This window comes from Chiloscyllium punctatum, chromosome 7, assembly GCF_047496795.1.
Source record: "Chiloscyllium punctatum isolate Juve2018m chromosome 7, sChiPun1.3, whole genome shotgun sequence".
NCBI classification, from domain to species: domain Eukaryota; kingdom Metazoa; phylum Chordata; class Chondrichthyes; order Orectolobiformes; family Hemiscylliidae; genus Chiloscyllium; species Chiloscyllium punctatum.
Window position 1 is genome coordinate 59,194,666 of NC_092745.1, and position 16,734 is coordinate 59,211,399.

The 16,734-nt window shown below is 44.3% G+C and overlaps 1 protein-coding gene across 1 annotated transcript in view; it reads right to left on the minus strand.

Annotated features, from left to right (window-relative positions):
• LOC140479349 (podocin-like) overlaps positions 1-16,734 on the minus strand; it is a 46,286-nt gene that overhangs the window by 23,529 nt on the left and 6,023 nt on the right. Inside the window, exons 2-4 of the mRNA XM_072573258.1 lie at positions 4,284-4,391; positions 3,821-3,889; positions 2,815-2,897 (exon numbers count right to left, since the gene is read on the minus strand). Coding sequence (XP_072429359.1) covers positions 2,815-2,897; positions 3,821-3,889; positions 4,284-4,391 — 260 coding nt within the window. The remainder of the gene's footprint in view (positions 1-2,814; positions 2,898-3,820; positions 3,890-4,283; positions 4,392-16,734) is intronic.

The window sequence follows — 16,734 nt, forward strand, 5'->3', positions numbered from 1 at the left end:
AAACATTGAAAAAATTAAAAATGGAGCATTGTGTTTTGAAATTTCCATATCTGGGAGATGCTAAAATCGGAAACTTTTATTTTTAGTAATTCTTCACATGCCAATCTCTGTGATGGGTTCTGTTGTGCTGGAGAATTAAAAAAAAACATTTCTTGTGGGAAAGGGAGTTAAATAGAATCATAGAATCCCTCCAGTGTGGAAGCAGGCCATTTGGCCCATTGAGTTCACTCCATCCCTTCGAAGAACATTCCACCTGGACCCATTCCCCCCTAACTTATCCCTGTAACCCTGCATTTCCATGGCTTATCCACCTTGGCTGGACATCTATAGACACGAGGGGCAATTTAATATGGCCAGTCCATCTAACCTGCATGCCTTTGGACTGTGGGAGGAAGCCAGCACACCCGGAGAAAGCCCACGCAGTTTGAGGATGATTACACTCCCTGTTAAATTACTTTAAAAAGTTGCTAATATTCTTTAGGCTGCACTTCAGCCCCATGCTTCTGATCTTTGGGCACTCAGTGTGGAGGGGGCAAGTAATTTGGAGGATCTCCTCATGGATCTGCTCCTGGACATGGCTTAAGTAGCAATCAACAAGTCCAGGCAACAGGCCATGGAAGGAGTCATAGTTGCTGACTGCCTGCCCATCTTCTGCATCTACGATCACACTTGAGTTTCCTTGGAGATGGAGCCCCCGCAGTATCCACTAATACTTTTGAGATGTTTAGAGGAAAGTGCCTAGCGCATGAACCCCTCCAGCTCCATTTTAATAGACAATAGACAATAGACAATAGACAATAGATGCAGGAGTAGGCCATTCTGCCCTTCGAGCCTGCACCGCCATTCAATATGATCATGGCTGATCATTCCCAATTAGTATCCTGTTCCAGCCTTATCTCCATACCCCTTGACTCCACTATCTTTAAGAGCTCTATCCAATTCTTTCTTAAAAGAATCCAGAGACTGGGCCTCCACTGCCCTCTGGGGCAGAGCATTCCACACAGCCACCACTCTCTGTGTGAAGTAGTTTCTCCTCATCTCTGTCCTAAATGGTCTACCCCGTATTTTTAAGTTGTGTCCTCTGGTTCGGCACTCCCCCATCAACGGAAATATGTTCCCTCCTGCCAGAGTGTCCAGTCCTTTCATAAGCCTATACGTTTCAATCAGATCCCCTCTCAGTCTTCTAAACTCAAGGGTATACAAGCCCAGTCGCTTCAGTCTTTCCATGTAAGGCAATCCTGCCATTCCAGGAATTGACCTCGTGAACCTACGCTGCACTCCCTCAATAGCCAGAATGTCTTTCCTCAAATTTGGAGACCAGAACTGTACACAGTACTCCAGGTGTGGTCTCACCAGGGCCCTGTACAGCTGCAGAAGCACCTCTTTGCTTCTATACTCAATCCCTCTTGTTATGAAGGCCAGCATGCTATTAGCCTTCTTCACGACCTGCTGTACCTGCATGCTTGCCTTCATTGACTGGTGGACAAGAACACCCAGATCTCTCTGAACAGCCCCTTTACCTAATTTGATACCATTGAGATAGTAATCTGCCTTCCTGTTCTTGCCACCAAAGTGGATAACCAGACATTTATCCACATTAAACTGCATCTGCCATGCATCTGCCCACTCACCTAACTTGTCCAGGTCACCCTGTAATCCCCTAACATCCTCATCACATTTCACCCTACCACCTAGCTTTGTGTCATCAGCAAATTTGCTAATGTTATTGCTGATACCATCTTCTATATCATTTACATATATTGTAAAAAGCTGCGGTCCCAGCACGGATCCCTGCGGTACCCCACTGATCACTGCCTGCCATTTCGAAATGGAGCCGTTAATCACTACCCTTTGTTTCCTGTTAGCCAACCAATTCTCTATCCAATCTAGTACTTTGCCCCCAATCCCGTGCGCCCTAATTTTACTCACTAACCTCTTGTGTGGGACTTTATCAAAAGCTTTCTGAAAGTCCAGGTACACTACATCCACTGGATCTCCCTCGTCCATCTTCCGAGTTACATCCTCAAAAAATTCAAGAAGATTAGTCAAGCATGATTTCCCCTTCATAAATCCATGCTGACTCTGTCCTATCCTGTTACTATTATCCAGATGTACCGTAATTTCATCCTTTATAATAGACTCCAGCATCTTTCCCACCACTGAGGTCAGACTAACTGGTCTATAATTTCCTGCTTTCTCCCGCCCACCCTTCTTAAAAAGTGGCACAACATTAGCCGCCCTCCAATCCTCAGGAACCAACCCCGATTCTATTGAACTCTGGAAAATAATCACCAGCGCATCCACGATTTCCCGAGCCACCTCCTTCAGTACCCTGGGATGCAGGCCATCAGGTCCCGGAGACTTATCAACCTTCAGACCTAACAGTCTCTCCAACACCAAATCCTGGCAAATAGAAATTCCCTTAAGTTCAGGTCCTTCAGCCACTGTTACCTCAGGGAGATTGCTTGTGTCTTCCCCAGTGAACACAGATCTGAAGTACCCATTTAGTCCCTTCCCTCTTTCTTAACCCTTCCCTTTTATTATTGTTGCACAGCCCTTGGTGGGTAGTGATTGTTAATTGTTTAATTTGTCAAACAGGTGATCTGGAGGTGAATACCAAAAGGAAAGCAGTTAGTGGTTTGTGAGTTTAAAGGCGTGTGTTTAATAGAACTAAACTTGTCAGTAAAATTGTAGACCTGGATTCTATTTAACAATATTTATCCTCTAATATACAACAACTTGGCTTCATGCATTCCCTGGAGCCTGTTCTCTATTCATCACACTTTTTTCATGCGTTTGTCTTTTTATGCTTACTTCATGAAAAGGGATCTCCAAGGTTTTGATTCGTAGATCCACGGTATGGTACGTGTCCAGACATGGCATGAAGAAAAAGAGGCCTAAAATATGAACCAATGAAGAGCCGCTTATATCAGAATAAATCTTATCCACTTTTAAAAAATCCTTTATCTGTGCTTCAACATCTGGACTGTTTTAAATGAAATCAAATCTTACTGGTAAAGAATCTTCAAATAAATTTACTAAGCCCATTCTCTAGAATGTTGCTTTCATAGGAGCTGTGTGTTGAAGATACGTAATTTGCAACAAATTTTCAACCTGAACTTCTTTCAAGTACAATCCTGTGTGGGAAGCAAGGGATCAATGAATAATTCCTTTTAATTAATAATATTAATCATTGGAGACAACTTTCTTTATATTGCTTCTCTCACAGCCACTCAATTTTGGAGTACTGTTATTGAGAGTAGGAGCATCTATCAATTTTTCCATGGTATTAGTCTTTGCAAAAACCTACTAAAACTATTTTGATTTAAAATGATAAATTATTTTCAAAGTATAGGTGTTCAGAGACAAATTGGACAAAACACATCCTGATAAACTGTTGATAAAGGTTGACAAATTTCATTGCAGAATATAATAATTCTATACTGTTTGGACCAATTGAATTATACACACAAACAATTTAAACGATCTGGATGTAATCCCAGTTTACGTTTTTTCATGTTTGATAAAAGTAGTTTCTTGAAGATATGGATGCTTGATGCAAGTTATTGTCCATCTCTAGTTTCCCAGAGAAGGTAGCTTGCCGTAATGATACTCCTACAATGACAATGTAGAAGTGAAAATAGTTACGCACCTAAACTGAGGTTGTGGCTGTGAATTCATTGGCTGATATTTCACTTTTTGAAAATAAAAATTATCAAAGTAAAACATTTAAATTTCATCTTGCTTAGAGACAAAAGTTACAATGCTGGCAGCAACGTGTCACCAATCCTAATATGCCACTGAAGGTGCAAGTAGCTACCTGGTCCTTTGGGTCTTCCTGATAGTAATCGTCCCAGTCTGAAGATCACCGCACGCTCATAATCTTGGACTATCTGTACAACAAACAAACAATGATTATTGTACGAGTGAATATTGGTTACTGCCAACTAATCCAAGCAGGAAGTGACAAGATTTCTACAATAGTTACTGCCTGTTAAATATATTTCTGTTGTGCTATATATTTCCAATAATTTCTGGTTTAGTGTTAGTTGTGTTTTCTTTTGGATCCTAATTTTTTTTTAATGTGTTGCTCTCCTTTAGGTGGCATATTGCTAAGCAATTACTGGCCATACCCAACACTGGCAAATGAGGGTCAACATCTAAACAAAAACACATGACCTCTTATTTTGTAGGGTCAAGTATTAAAGCCGCTAGAAATACTTCATACCCACTGAACCAACCTTCCCAAAAATGCCAATTGCAGTGTTTTGTTACTATTATACTTGCCTTAACACAGAACCAGATAGAGACTGGGAATGAGACAAGAACCAGCAACAAAGTAAGGAATGTGAGAAAACACTCGCAGACGCCTGGCCTTCGGTGCTTGATACCTGATTAAGAAGAGCAGGCAGGCATATCAGATTATTACAGTCTGTTTTTAACAAACACATCTTAAACATCAAGTGCTATCTCCCATGTTTCTTGTATCATGCTCTACTTGTCCCTTTTTCTGTTAGTTCTTTGGTTATTAGCAATGCAATACTTTGATGTCATTTCATATGTAAAGCTAGGCTGCCCAGTTTTTTTTCCTCTGGTTACCCAAGATGACATTAATTGCATACAAATTTTAATTTTTCAATTTTCTTTTTATTCATTCATGGGATGGGCATCACTGCTGGTCCAGCATTTATTGCCTATCCCTAATTACACAGACGGCCATTAGGAATCCATCACATTGCTATGTCTGGAGCCAGACCAGGTAAAGATGGCAGATCTCCTTCCCAGATAGGTGTTCCTGACAATTAGCAATGGTTTCATGGTCATCATGAGATCATTATTTCCAGATTGTTGTTGAATTCAAACTCCACTATCTGCCACAGCAGGTTTTGAACTCAGGTCTCCAGAACATTACCTGTGTCTCTGGATTAATAGGCTAGCAATAATATCACTAGGTTATCATCTACCCTACAACTCTCATTCAACTTTACAGAAATATTGACCTCAACATTTCAAGGTAGCAGGCATGGGGAGAAATCTGAATTTAAAAGCAGGACTTCATTCTTTATTCCTCTTCTAGTCTGATGGTGAGCTTAATTTCCTTGACAGGCACAAACCTCAAGGATGCTAATTCTCAGGATTACCAGAATTTATAATGAAATTAATATCACAAATGATGGGAGATAGTAGTAGAGTGATAATACCACTAAGTGAGTAATCCAGAGGCCTAGGCTAAAACTACGGAGGCATGTGTTCAAATTTATCACTGGTGCTGGTGGAATTTATATTTGACTAGTAAACTCCAGAATATAGACCTAGGGCAGAACCTTCCCATGGCCTTAATAGAGTGGGAAATGATGAAACATTTGAAAGATTTGCAAGAGACGTCAGGGGAGGCCTTCCTTGGTGTCAGGAGAAACAAGTGGCAATTTCCAGACGTTGAGATGAAATTCTTGCTAATAAACTCAAGAGACCTATTGATGGGGGTTATTCCCACTATCACTATTATTGTTCTCGATTCTCACTCCATTAATTTGCTGTTTCCCATTCTACCGCCCATCAGATAGAAACTGGATGCTGAAATTTCTCAACATGGAAGTTAGGGCAGCTATCTGGCAACTACAGGTCTCCACTTGCTTCTCTGGACCTCTAACTTGGACACCCATTAACAATGTCTCAGGAGACATTCCATGGGTGGTGGCTGCATGTACCTTATGTGCACAGGTGCCAGCAGCCAACACATGCCAGAGTCATTGGACTAACATGGTAGATCTCTCATGCACTTACTTCTGCACTTTCGAGTGCAATACCATCTCTCATTGCAATGCTGTTGCAAGGGCACATTGCACACAGGGACAGCACCCTGATCATAGTTTGGACTAGGTTGCATTTCAGAGCTGTCCACTTGTTTTCTGAATGCTCATTTACTTCACACCTATCTCAATGCTCACAGCATCTCTTCCTTGTTTTTAATACTTTGACTACTCAGTCAGAGGTTAAAGGCTCATCGAACGGTCAGGGGTGTCTGTACCTCATCAATCCAGTGAGTGGGTCTATTGCAACCAATCCAGGAAATCGCAGCAACATAGTTGGTGAGCTGTACAGATATCAGTCAGGGGTCTGGTTGCTCATTGTTTGGGTCTGTCTGGCTAAGTTTCACAAGTGAGTGTGTTCTTGTCAGTCCAGTTGACTGTCTACTAAAATTCAGTTGTGGTTTTGAGGAGCCAGTGTTGTGGAAGGAAGGTTGGAGAAGTAATTGTAGAAATTGGAGGCAGAATCGTGGAATGTAGGGGCAATGATAATACTGAAGGGGGCAGCTCAGAATATAAGGGTTGAGAATACAGCATAAGGTGGAAAAGAATCAAGTGAGAATGAGGTCATTGATGGTAAACGACACCCTGGCTTCCATGGCTCAATACCAGACCTGCCGTATTTACCTGATAAATCACTTGGTTTGTACAATTGTGACTAGTCATGATGACAGAGATTGTCAGGCTAACAACACTCTAGTTCGATAAGCTGAGCAGATTGAGGATATGAATGATGCAGAAAGAGGCTTCCAAACTACTGCAAGAGTAGGTTGTGTGGGTCTCTCTCTTTCTCTCTCCAATAAAGGCACGTGAAACCTGCAAAAAGCCAGTTATTTTCTCCCACCAGTTTTTGTAAGCTGTGCCTTTAACCAGAAATGAAGAGTCTTTGTTGTTCATACACCAATTACCCTGTGAAGAAGCAAAAGAACTTGGAGACAGGAGATTGACACAAAAACTCCGGGCAAGCCAAAAGGAACATCTCCATGAATCCTGTGGGCTGGGGATATTGAAATGTGTTTCTCAATTTTTTCCCTCCACTCTTGAAACTGGTGCATTTTGATTTTGTGTGTGTGTGCGTGTAGAGATTCTAAAAAGGGGTTTAGCTAATATATTGATAGTTCCTAACTGTTTATTTGTATTAGAATGCCCTTATTTGTAATAAGCAGTAGTTCCTGTTAAGTATAGGAACTCAGTAGTGTTGATTGTAATAGACAGGTAAATCAGAGATTTTGCATACTTTGAACAGATCACTAATCTTTGTAGTAACTCTGGAAGTAGTGGGGCTTGAGAATCAGTGCACTTTTCCAAGTGGGTCTTAACACAGAAACAAAAAAGTTTCTCCAAAAAGCAGTTTACACTTGAAACAGCTTAGAAAGCATCCAGAAGAATGGACTTATGTCAATATCATACAAATGCCTCATACCTACTGGAGGTTGTTTTATGGAAGGCAATAGTAAAGCATCTATAGTACCAATAGTAAAGATTGATTTCTCAAATAGGGACATCAACAAAAGGGACATTCCATTTCAAAGGTAAATTTGAGCAGAGAATGGAGGATGTAAGAGTTCCCTTACATGTCTCACCAGTCAGTTTTATATGTTGGGATTCCTACTGTTCCACATGCTGTAAAATTGGCTTTATCAGTATCCTTGTAAACAGGGCCCAAGCTGTTGTTCACTGTACAGGCTTGATGCTGAACTAGGCACACCAAAGCCATCCTGTAGGATTAATAGCTACCTTGAACCAGATCATTTTCATGTTGTAACCTCAGAAAGCCAATACTGGACCTAAGGCTATCAGTTTTAGTCTGAAGAGTGCCCAGCCTGTCACAGAGGGTACGTTATCTTTAACAGGTGAAGCTGTTCTATCTGACTCTGCTATGATGCAGCAACAACACAAATGGACTTCGTTACTAACAGGATGCTAACATCAAGCCAAAAAGAGGTTTCATACAGATCATACAAATGAGTAATGTGCTTTTGAAATTTAATGTCAGGGTGATGCTAGGTGTTGGCCGCAAATCCCAAAGGCTGGTGGATCATATCAAATTACCGTTTAGCTGTTCACAACAAGCGAGGTACCGACCATTGTTAATTGGACTTACCACACGGCCTGCTTGCATGTACTGGAAGTTGCAGTTATGATTGGACAAGGCCCTGTTCCTTTACAGGCAGACAGAATATGTACCGACACTGCGCCTGTTTCAATTTAACAGAAATAGGTGACTGCCTTTCTCTTATTCATTTCTCAGGGCAATGCCTTGACCAATCAGAGTCAGCCAGCTTGTTTTTGAGTGCTTTTGCCAATCAATCAGCACTCTCCTCATTAAGTATAAGTATTATTTTCCTTTGGTACTTATTGGAAATTATTCTGATGAATGCAAGCTATAAAGCTTGGATAAAATATGTCTTTCTTCCTTAGTGATACTCGAGATCCGAACTTCCAACTCACTATTCAGGCAGATCCACTAGAATCAGGAGTTGGATGGACAGATGGTTTTCTGAATTCTGTATCGGACAGTTCGAAGGTGTTGGCAGAAGATTACGATTGTCCTCCTGGAGTGGGCAGCTGCTGTGTTGATGTGAAGGTGCTGCCATCACTGGTGACTAATCAACAGGCAGGCCACAAGCTTGCAGGACAGGAGGAGACAGAAAGCAAGAGGAAGTAGGCCACTTGAAGTCCTCCTCCTTTACAATCTCCCTTCTGTTCTCTGGAGGACAGCAGTTTTATAAGGAGGATTGGTTAGTTGATCACATGATCTCCCCATAGACGCTCAGAATTTACCCAGACACATCATAGCAAGTTGATTCAAGGTCCGTGGTTTAGAATTGGTGCAATAATGGCTAGGGGAGTTCCCTCCTCAGCCAGAGTCTGTTGTCTAATGTGATTCCATCTGATGGCTTAGTCTGCATCTTGTGGAATATCCCGTTGGATGTTTTGTGATTAGTTCAGGAGATGGGATCTCCTCACTCATCAAAGGTGATTACCTTCAGTTAGCTACTTCTCGACATGATTTGGAGATGCTGGTGTTGGACTGGGGTGTACAGAGTTAAAAATCACACAACACCAGGTTATAGTCCAACAGGTTTAATTGGAAGCACTAGCTTTCGGAGCACTGCTCCTTCATCAGGTGGTTGTGGAGGACACAATTCTAAGGCACAGAATTTATAGCAAAAGTTTACAATGTGATGTAACTGAAATTATACATTGAAAAATACCTTGATTGTTTGTTGAGTCTTTCATTTGTTAGAATGACCATGTTAGTTTCACTTCTTTCATATGTAAATCACAAAACATTTTTTTAAAAGTTACATTATTAGGTTAACTGTAACAATTGGTGTAAACCAGATAATATGTTGAAGGTGTTAGCCCCCTGTGTTCCCTGTCTGTGCCATAATGTTTAGACTGATTCTAATCTAAAAGGTGAGTTAACAGAGTCTTACATGGATTCACGCAGTTTTTGAGCAAAGTACAATATAACTCTGCAAGTACAAATTCACCCCATAAACCTATATGTATATGTGTGCATGTGGGTTTTTGTGTGTGTGTGTGTCTGTCTGTGGTGGGGGGTTGTGAGTATGAGAGAGAGTGTATATGGGTGTGTATGTGAGTGTCGAGTGTCTATGTCTGTGAGAGGGTGCATGTGTGAGTGTGTGTGTGTCTGGGTTGGGGGGTTGTGAGTGTTTATGAGAGAGTGTATATGTGTGTGTGTGAGTGTAAAGGGGTCTAAGTCTGTGAGAGGGTGCATGTGTGTGTGTGTGTGTGTGTATAGTGCAATGGTGATCACCTGTAATGTGACATGAACCCAAGGTCCCGGTTGAGGCCCCTCCAATGGGTACGGAACTTAGCTATCAGCCTCTGCTCAGCCACTTTTCACTGCTGCCTGTTCATCCGTTGTCGTAGCCTTTGCTCGGTTTCCCCAATGTACCATACCTCAGGGTATCCTTACCTGCAACGTATAAGATAGACAACGTTGGCTCAGTCACATGAATACCTACCATGTACATAGTGGGAGGTGTCCCCACATGTACTGGTGGTATCCATGTCCACACTCTGATACGTCTTGCAGCACCTACCGTGACAGGGTTGTATGGCGTTGTCCTGAAAGCTGGGCAGCTTGCTATGAACAATGATCTGTTTGAGGTTTGGTGGTTGTTTAAAGGTGAGCAGTGGAGGTGTGGGGAAGGTCTTGGCGAGGTGCTCATCCTCATTGATAATGTGTTGCAGGTCACAAAGAACATGGCGTAATTTTTTCAGCTCCTGGGAAGTACTGGACAACGAGGGGTACCCTAACGGTTGCAGCACGTGTCTGTCTCCTGAGGACACCAAGTACATGGCAGGTACTCATGTGACTCAGCCAACGTTGTCTATCTTATACGTTGCAGGCAAGGATGCCCTGAGGCATGGTACATTGGGGAAACCGAGCAAAGGCTACGACAACGGATGAATGGGCACCGCACAACAATCAACAGACAGGAGGGTTCCCTCCCAGTTGGGGAACACTTCAGTGGCCCAGGACATCCAACCTCGGACCTTCGGGTGACCATCCTCCAAGGTGGACTTTGGGACAGGCAGCAGAGGAAAGTGGCCGAGCAGAGGCTGATAGCTAAGTTCGGTACCCATAGGGAGGGCCTCAACCGGGACCTTGGGTTCATGTCACATTACAGGTGATCACCATTGCACTACACACACACACAGATACTCCTACACACACACACACACTCACACAGACACACGTATACACAGACACTCATACACACACCTACAAACACACACACTCCCACACTCACACGTGCACCCTCTCACAGACTGAGACACTCTGCACTCACATACACACACATATACACTCGCTTTCATACTTACAACCCCCACCCCAGACAGACAGACACACACACACACACACACACACACACACACACACAAATAAACCCACATGCACACATATGTTTGTGGGGTGAATTTGTACTTGCAGAGTTACATTGTACTTTGCTCAAAAACTGCGTGAATCTATGTCAGACTCTGTTAACTCACTTTTTAGATTAGAATCAGTCTAAACGTTATGGCACAGACAGGGAACACAGGGGGCTAACACATTCAACATATTATGATTAGATTAGATTCCCTACAGTGTGGAAACAGGCCCTTCAGCCCAACAAGTCCACACTGACCCTCCAAAGAGTGACCCACCCAGACCCATTTCCCCTCTGACTAACACACCTAGTACTATGGGCAATTTACCTGACCTGCACATCTTTGGACTATGGGAGGAAACCCACACAGACACGGGGAGAATGTGCAAACTCCACACTGACAGTTGCCCGAGGCTGGAATTGAACCTGGGACCCTGGTGCTGTGAGGCAGCAGTGCTAACCACTGAGCCACCATATTATCTGGCTGACACCAATTGTTACAGTTAACCTGAGAATGTAACTTTTAAAAAAAGGTTTTGTGATTTACATATGAAAGAAGTGAAACTATTATGATATTCAAACAGATGAAAGAATCAACAAACAATCAAGGTATTTTTCAATGTATAATTTCAGTTACATCACACTGTAAACTTTTGTGTCATACAGTTGTGTTCTCCACAACCACCTGATGAAGGAGCAGTGCTCCGAAAGCTAGTGCGTCCAATTAAACCTGTTGGACTATAACTTGGTGTTGTGTGATTTTCAACTTCTAGACAGGCTGACTTCATTCTAATGTTTAGAATTTGTAGGGTAAAATTATGCGTATATTTGGCCATGTTAGTCATGACTGGTTAAGTCAGTTTTTCTTCAAAAATGTTTCTTTTCAGTCTTTTAAATCTAAACCAATGGTTTCAGCCCTCTCATTAAATTAAGTCATTTTGATATAAAGAATGATTGAAATAGCATTAAGCAGGTTGCATGCGGCATGTTGTCAAGAAGTTGTATGTAGCAGACCACACATTGTGAATGACTAACCAATGGTCCTCTGGCACAAAGAAGGAAGTATGAAGCCAGTTTCAGGTTAAAAGCTGTAATATTTGCAAGCTGGTCAATAACAACAAAAAATTCTGTATTTGTCCAATACTGGTGCAGGAATGGAAGAATTAGTTTGTGGTGAGGAAGATGCCAGGAACAAAATTGGCATGAAAGTTTGAGAAACGTGTATCAGAATGGATCCTTGAAAATTATCATCACCAGAAATACAATGTTTAGATACGGATTTAAGTGGGCCAAATCAAGCCCTGAATCAAGCAAACATTTCAGAGCAACAGCTATTGATATAGCCACTTCAGAGATTGCAAAGGACTGGAACTGCAGCAAAATTGTTCAAAGACTGGCAGGGATCAGAGATCTCTGCCAAAATGGCCAGTTTCCTGGCATCCTTATCAACCAGTGACAACGGCATGAGTACACAATGGCAAATGTGTGAGATGGCCATGAATTTTGATGTGAAACTGCAACTGAACTGTTGACATAAAGTTCAAAAACAGTTCTTGTGAAACCACAGGACATGAGAAGGCAAGATTAACAGTGATACTGGGCTGCATGTCTGACAAAACAAAACTTGGTCTGCACTGTAGAATATCCTGTTGGAAGTTTTGTGAATAGGTGAGGAGGTGAGATTTTCTCACTTAAAACTTACAATAGTTTTCAAATATAAAGCTATTTGGAAATCAAGTTTTCTTAGAGACTTAATATGTATATGCAGGCCACTGATGAGCTGCATGTGGATGGAGAGCAATTGTGGATCACTAATATCACTACTGAAAGAGTGCAATATGCAGAATTATTTGGGTGGGATATGTTCAGAATGAATCCGAGATCAAGAGGTGCCTGTGAAGAAATAATACTCAAATTACATGTATAATTGGTTGTCCAACATCCATAACTCAATAACCCATTCAAGGATCATCTTCCCACAAAATGGAGTAAATATACGGTTGACAAAGAAATATCTTTATCAAAGAGTGGAAATATATGTGCGCCTATTGCAAAGACAGAATCCTATGGCCTGTGAAGAATGTGACCCGTGGCAAGAAATCTGGGAGAAATGCTTTGGAATTAAGTTGTTGCATTTCCAGAGACCCAGGCATCAAGATGAAACTACCAGCAGGCAGTGGTGAGATGCCTATTATCTAGGATTATTACCTATTGTTGGCTTCACTAACTACAAATCTGGCTTCATTAACAAGCAGCTTCCTATCCCACTATTTGCCACAAGGAAACTTTCCTTTGTCATAGGGTCAGAGGTGTCATTGTTCATCAATGATTGCACAATGGTCAGCACCAATCACGACCCCTCAGATATTGAAGTACTCATGTCCAAATTGAGTAATTCCGGGACAAAATACAGATTTAGGTCAAGAATGGCAAGCATCATTCACAGCACACAAATATCATACAATGTCCATCTCCAATAAGAGTGAATCTATCACCCCTTGACATTTAGTGGTATTATCTTCACTGAATCCCCCAACATCCTGAGAGTTACCATTGACCAGAAGCTCAACGGATTCACCATTTAAATACATTAGGTACAACAGCAGGTCAGAGGCTAGGAGTCCTGCGGCAAGTAACTCACTTTGTGAGTCCCCAAAGACTGTCCATCATCTACAAGGCACATGTTAGCAGTGTGGTGGAATATTCCTCACTTGTCTGGATGGGTGCAGCTCCGACAATATTCAAGAAGCTACACACCATCTAGAACTAGGTAGCAAACATTATTGCCCCCAAAATCAGAAACATCCACTCCCGCCACCACTGACAGTCAGTAACAGGAGGGTGTACCTTATACAAGATGTACTGCAGAAATTCACCGAGGCTTCTTAAACAGTGCCTTCAAAACCCAAGACCACTGCTACCTAGAAGGACAAAGACAGCAGATACATGGGAACAGCACCAGCTATAAGTTAATCTCCAAGCCACATATCATCCTGACTTGGAAATATATCGTCGTTCCTTCAGTGTTGATGGGTCAAAATCTTGCACACCTTCCCTAACGGTATTGTGGGTTTACTTAGAACAGTTCAAGAAGGCAGATTACCACCAGCTTCTCAAGGGCAACAGGAATGAGCAATAAACACTGGTCCAGCCAGTGATGCCCACATTCTAAGAATGAATAAAAGAAAAAGATGTTGACAATTCCAGACATGTTAGGGAATTTCAAAGGTTTCCAAACCTTGGCCACTCTAGCTTGTCACTTGTCTGTCTGAACCACCATCTTGGATACCCAGTGACAACATCTCACGGCATTCTCCAGGGCATCTGCACCCTCCTATCCATGAATGGTGGTACCAGATATCTGTCAGACTCTCAGGACTCTCATGGCTTCTTTTCTGTCCACCTACACTGCAGTTGAGTGCTGCTTTTTGGCACATACTGGAAACTAACATTGTAATGCTGCAGTAAGGACACTTTCCATGCAGCAACAGGTATCTAGCTCATGCATGGACTTGGCTGCAGGTTAGGCCTCTTCCTTTGCTTTTAAGCATTTACTCCCCTTCGTCCTACCTGGATGCTGAGAACAGCCCTGCCTTGTCTTTTTGCCTTTTGCTGCCTCAGTCTGAGCTATCAAAATCCCATTACTTCTATCTTGCCTTGCTGTTTAGCACAGCAACACTTCTCATGGTCGTCAGTAAGCTTCATTCACAGCCAAAGGAGACAGCCTTCAGTAAGAGGTTCCTGAGACAGACCAGGGTCTCTGACACAGTCCGTCAACCACTTAGGGTGGTCAGGGTTAGGGTCCTTTCCTAGTAAGAGGTAAGGGATCAAATGTCTAGCAACACACCAGCTGCCTTGGCTCTTCCTGCCCTATTGTTGGCTGTCTGCCTCCTCCTGTCATGAGAAAAATCATGGGATCGAGTGAAATGAAAGGAAGTGGCACGGTAGTTGATGCCATGCAGGTAGGAAAAGTGGTGGATTGTCCTGAATAAGTGAACAGGCAACACCAAGGGCAGGCAGGGTTAGTGATATTGGGTGTACGGGCAGGGAGAGTGAGTGAAGATGTTCCAGGCAACAGTAAGAGTGGCAGAGAGCAAGGAATAACGTGTTTGCAGTAGCACAAGTAGAAAAGGTCTGAGGTATTGGAGACAGTGTGAGGTATGGAGAGGATGTGAGGTAGCGGGTGGGTGGGTGAGGTGGCGAGGTTGGTGTGATGTAGGGAGAGGATATGAGGTTGGGGGTGAGGTAGTGGGGAGAGAATGATGTGGGGGAGGGTGTGACGTAGGGGTGGGTGTGAGTTAGAAGAGAGGGTGTGTGAGGTGGGGGGAGGTTTTGTGAGGTAGGGGGTGGATGTGAGGTATGGAGAGAGTGAGGTAGTGAGGTGGGTGTGAGTTAGTGGACAGGGTGTGTGAGGTGGAGGGAGGGCGTGAGGTGGGGGGAGAGTGTGAGCTGGGGGTGTGTGAGGTGGGGGAGTGGGTGTGAGGATGGGGGAAGGGTGTGAGGTGGGGGAGGGTGTGAGGTGGGGGGGTTGCGTGTGAGGGGGGATGGTGTAAGGTTGGGGGTAGGTGTGAGGTGGGGGGGAGGGTGTGAGGAGGGTGTGAGGGATGGGGTGGATGTGAGGGATGGGGAGGGTGTGAGGTTGGGGGAAGGTAGGGGGTGGGTGTGAGGGATGGGGTGGATGTGAGGGATGGGGAGGGTATGAGGTTGGGGGAGGGTGTGAGGTAGAGGGGGTGGATGTGAGGGATAGGGAGGGTGTGAGGTTCAGGGAGGGTGTGAGGTGGGGGGTGAGGGTGAGGGATGGGGAGGGTGTGAGGTTAGGGGTGGTGTGAGGTGGGGGGGTGGGTGTGAGGGATGGGGTGGATGTGAGGGATGGGGAGGGTGTGAGGGATGGGGTGGATGTGAGGGATGGGGAGGGTGTGAGGTGGGGGGTGGGTGTGAGGTAGAGGGGATGGATGTGAGGGATGGGGAGGGTGTGAGATTGGGGGTGGGTGTGAGGTGGGGGGTGGGTGTGAGGGATGGGGAGGGTGTGAGGAATGGGGAGGGTGTGAGGTTGGGGGTGGGTGTGAGGGATGGGGTGGATGTGAAGAATGGGGAGGGTGTGAGGTGGGGGGTGGGTATGAGGTAGAGAGGGTGGATGTGTGGGATGGGGAGGGTGGGAGGTGGGTGTGAGGGAAAGGGTGGATGTGAGGGATGGGGAGGGTGTGAGGTTGGGGGTGGGTGTGAGGGATGGGGTGGATGTGAGGGATGGGGAGGGTGTGAGGTTGGGGGTGGGTGTGAGGGATGGGGTGGATGTGAAGGATGGGGAGGGTGTGAGGTTGGGGGTGGGTGTGAGGGATGGGGTGGATGTGAAGGATGGGGAGGGTGTGAGGTGGGGGTGGGTATGAGGTGGAGAGGGTGGATGTGAGGGATGGGGAGGGTGTGAGGTTCAGGGAGGGTGTGAGGTTGGGGGAGGGTATGAGCTGTTGGGAAAGTTGGGGAGGGTATTAGGTGGGGTTTGGGTGTGGGGGGGGCTGTGAGGAGGGGGGAGGGTGCGAGGTGGATGGAGGGTGCGAGGTAGCAGGGTGGCAGCAGAGTGGAGAAGTTTGTTGATTTTCTTGCAGCATTGCTCAAGATGACTGAAACTATACTGACCTGGGTGATAACTTGGGCCTGGTTTAGCAGGGGTCTGGCATGTTGTCTCCACTCCTGGGCTAACAGGACAACTCTCCTATACATCAGCCACCCTCCGCGACTTGCAGGTTCAACTCCACAAAGCAAGGCGCCTGTTTCCCCTTCTCTGCTACACCAGGACAAATGCCATTGACCTTGCAGGCAGCTCTGTACTGACTGTTAATGTGGGTGTACGGTGCCTTTTAAAAATAGCATGGGTAGGAAAGACACTGGTCTATTTCAGGACGTCCTGATAGTGGTGAGTTTTTCCAGGTACAGCCAATGGTACAGTTAAGCTAGCACCATATGACAGCATCACTATGGGGACAGGTTGGTAGTGAATGAAGTGAGTTTGGGACGATATGGCG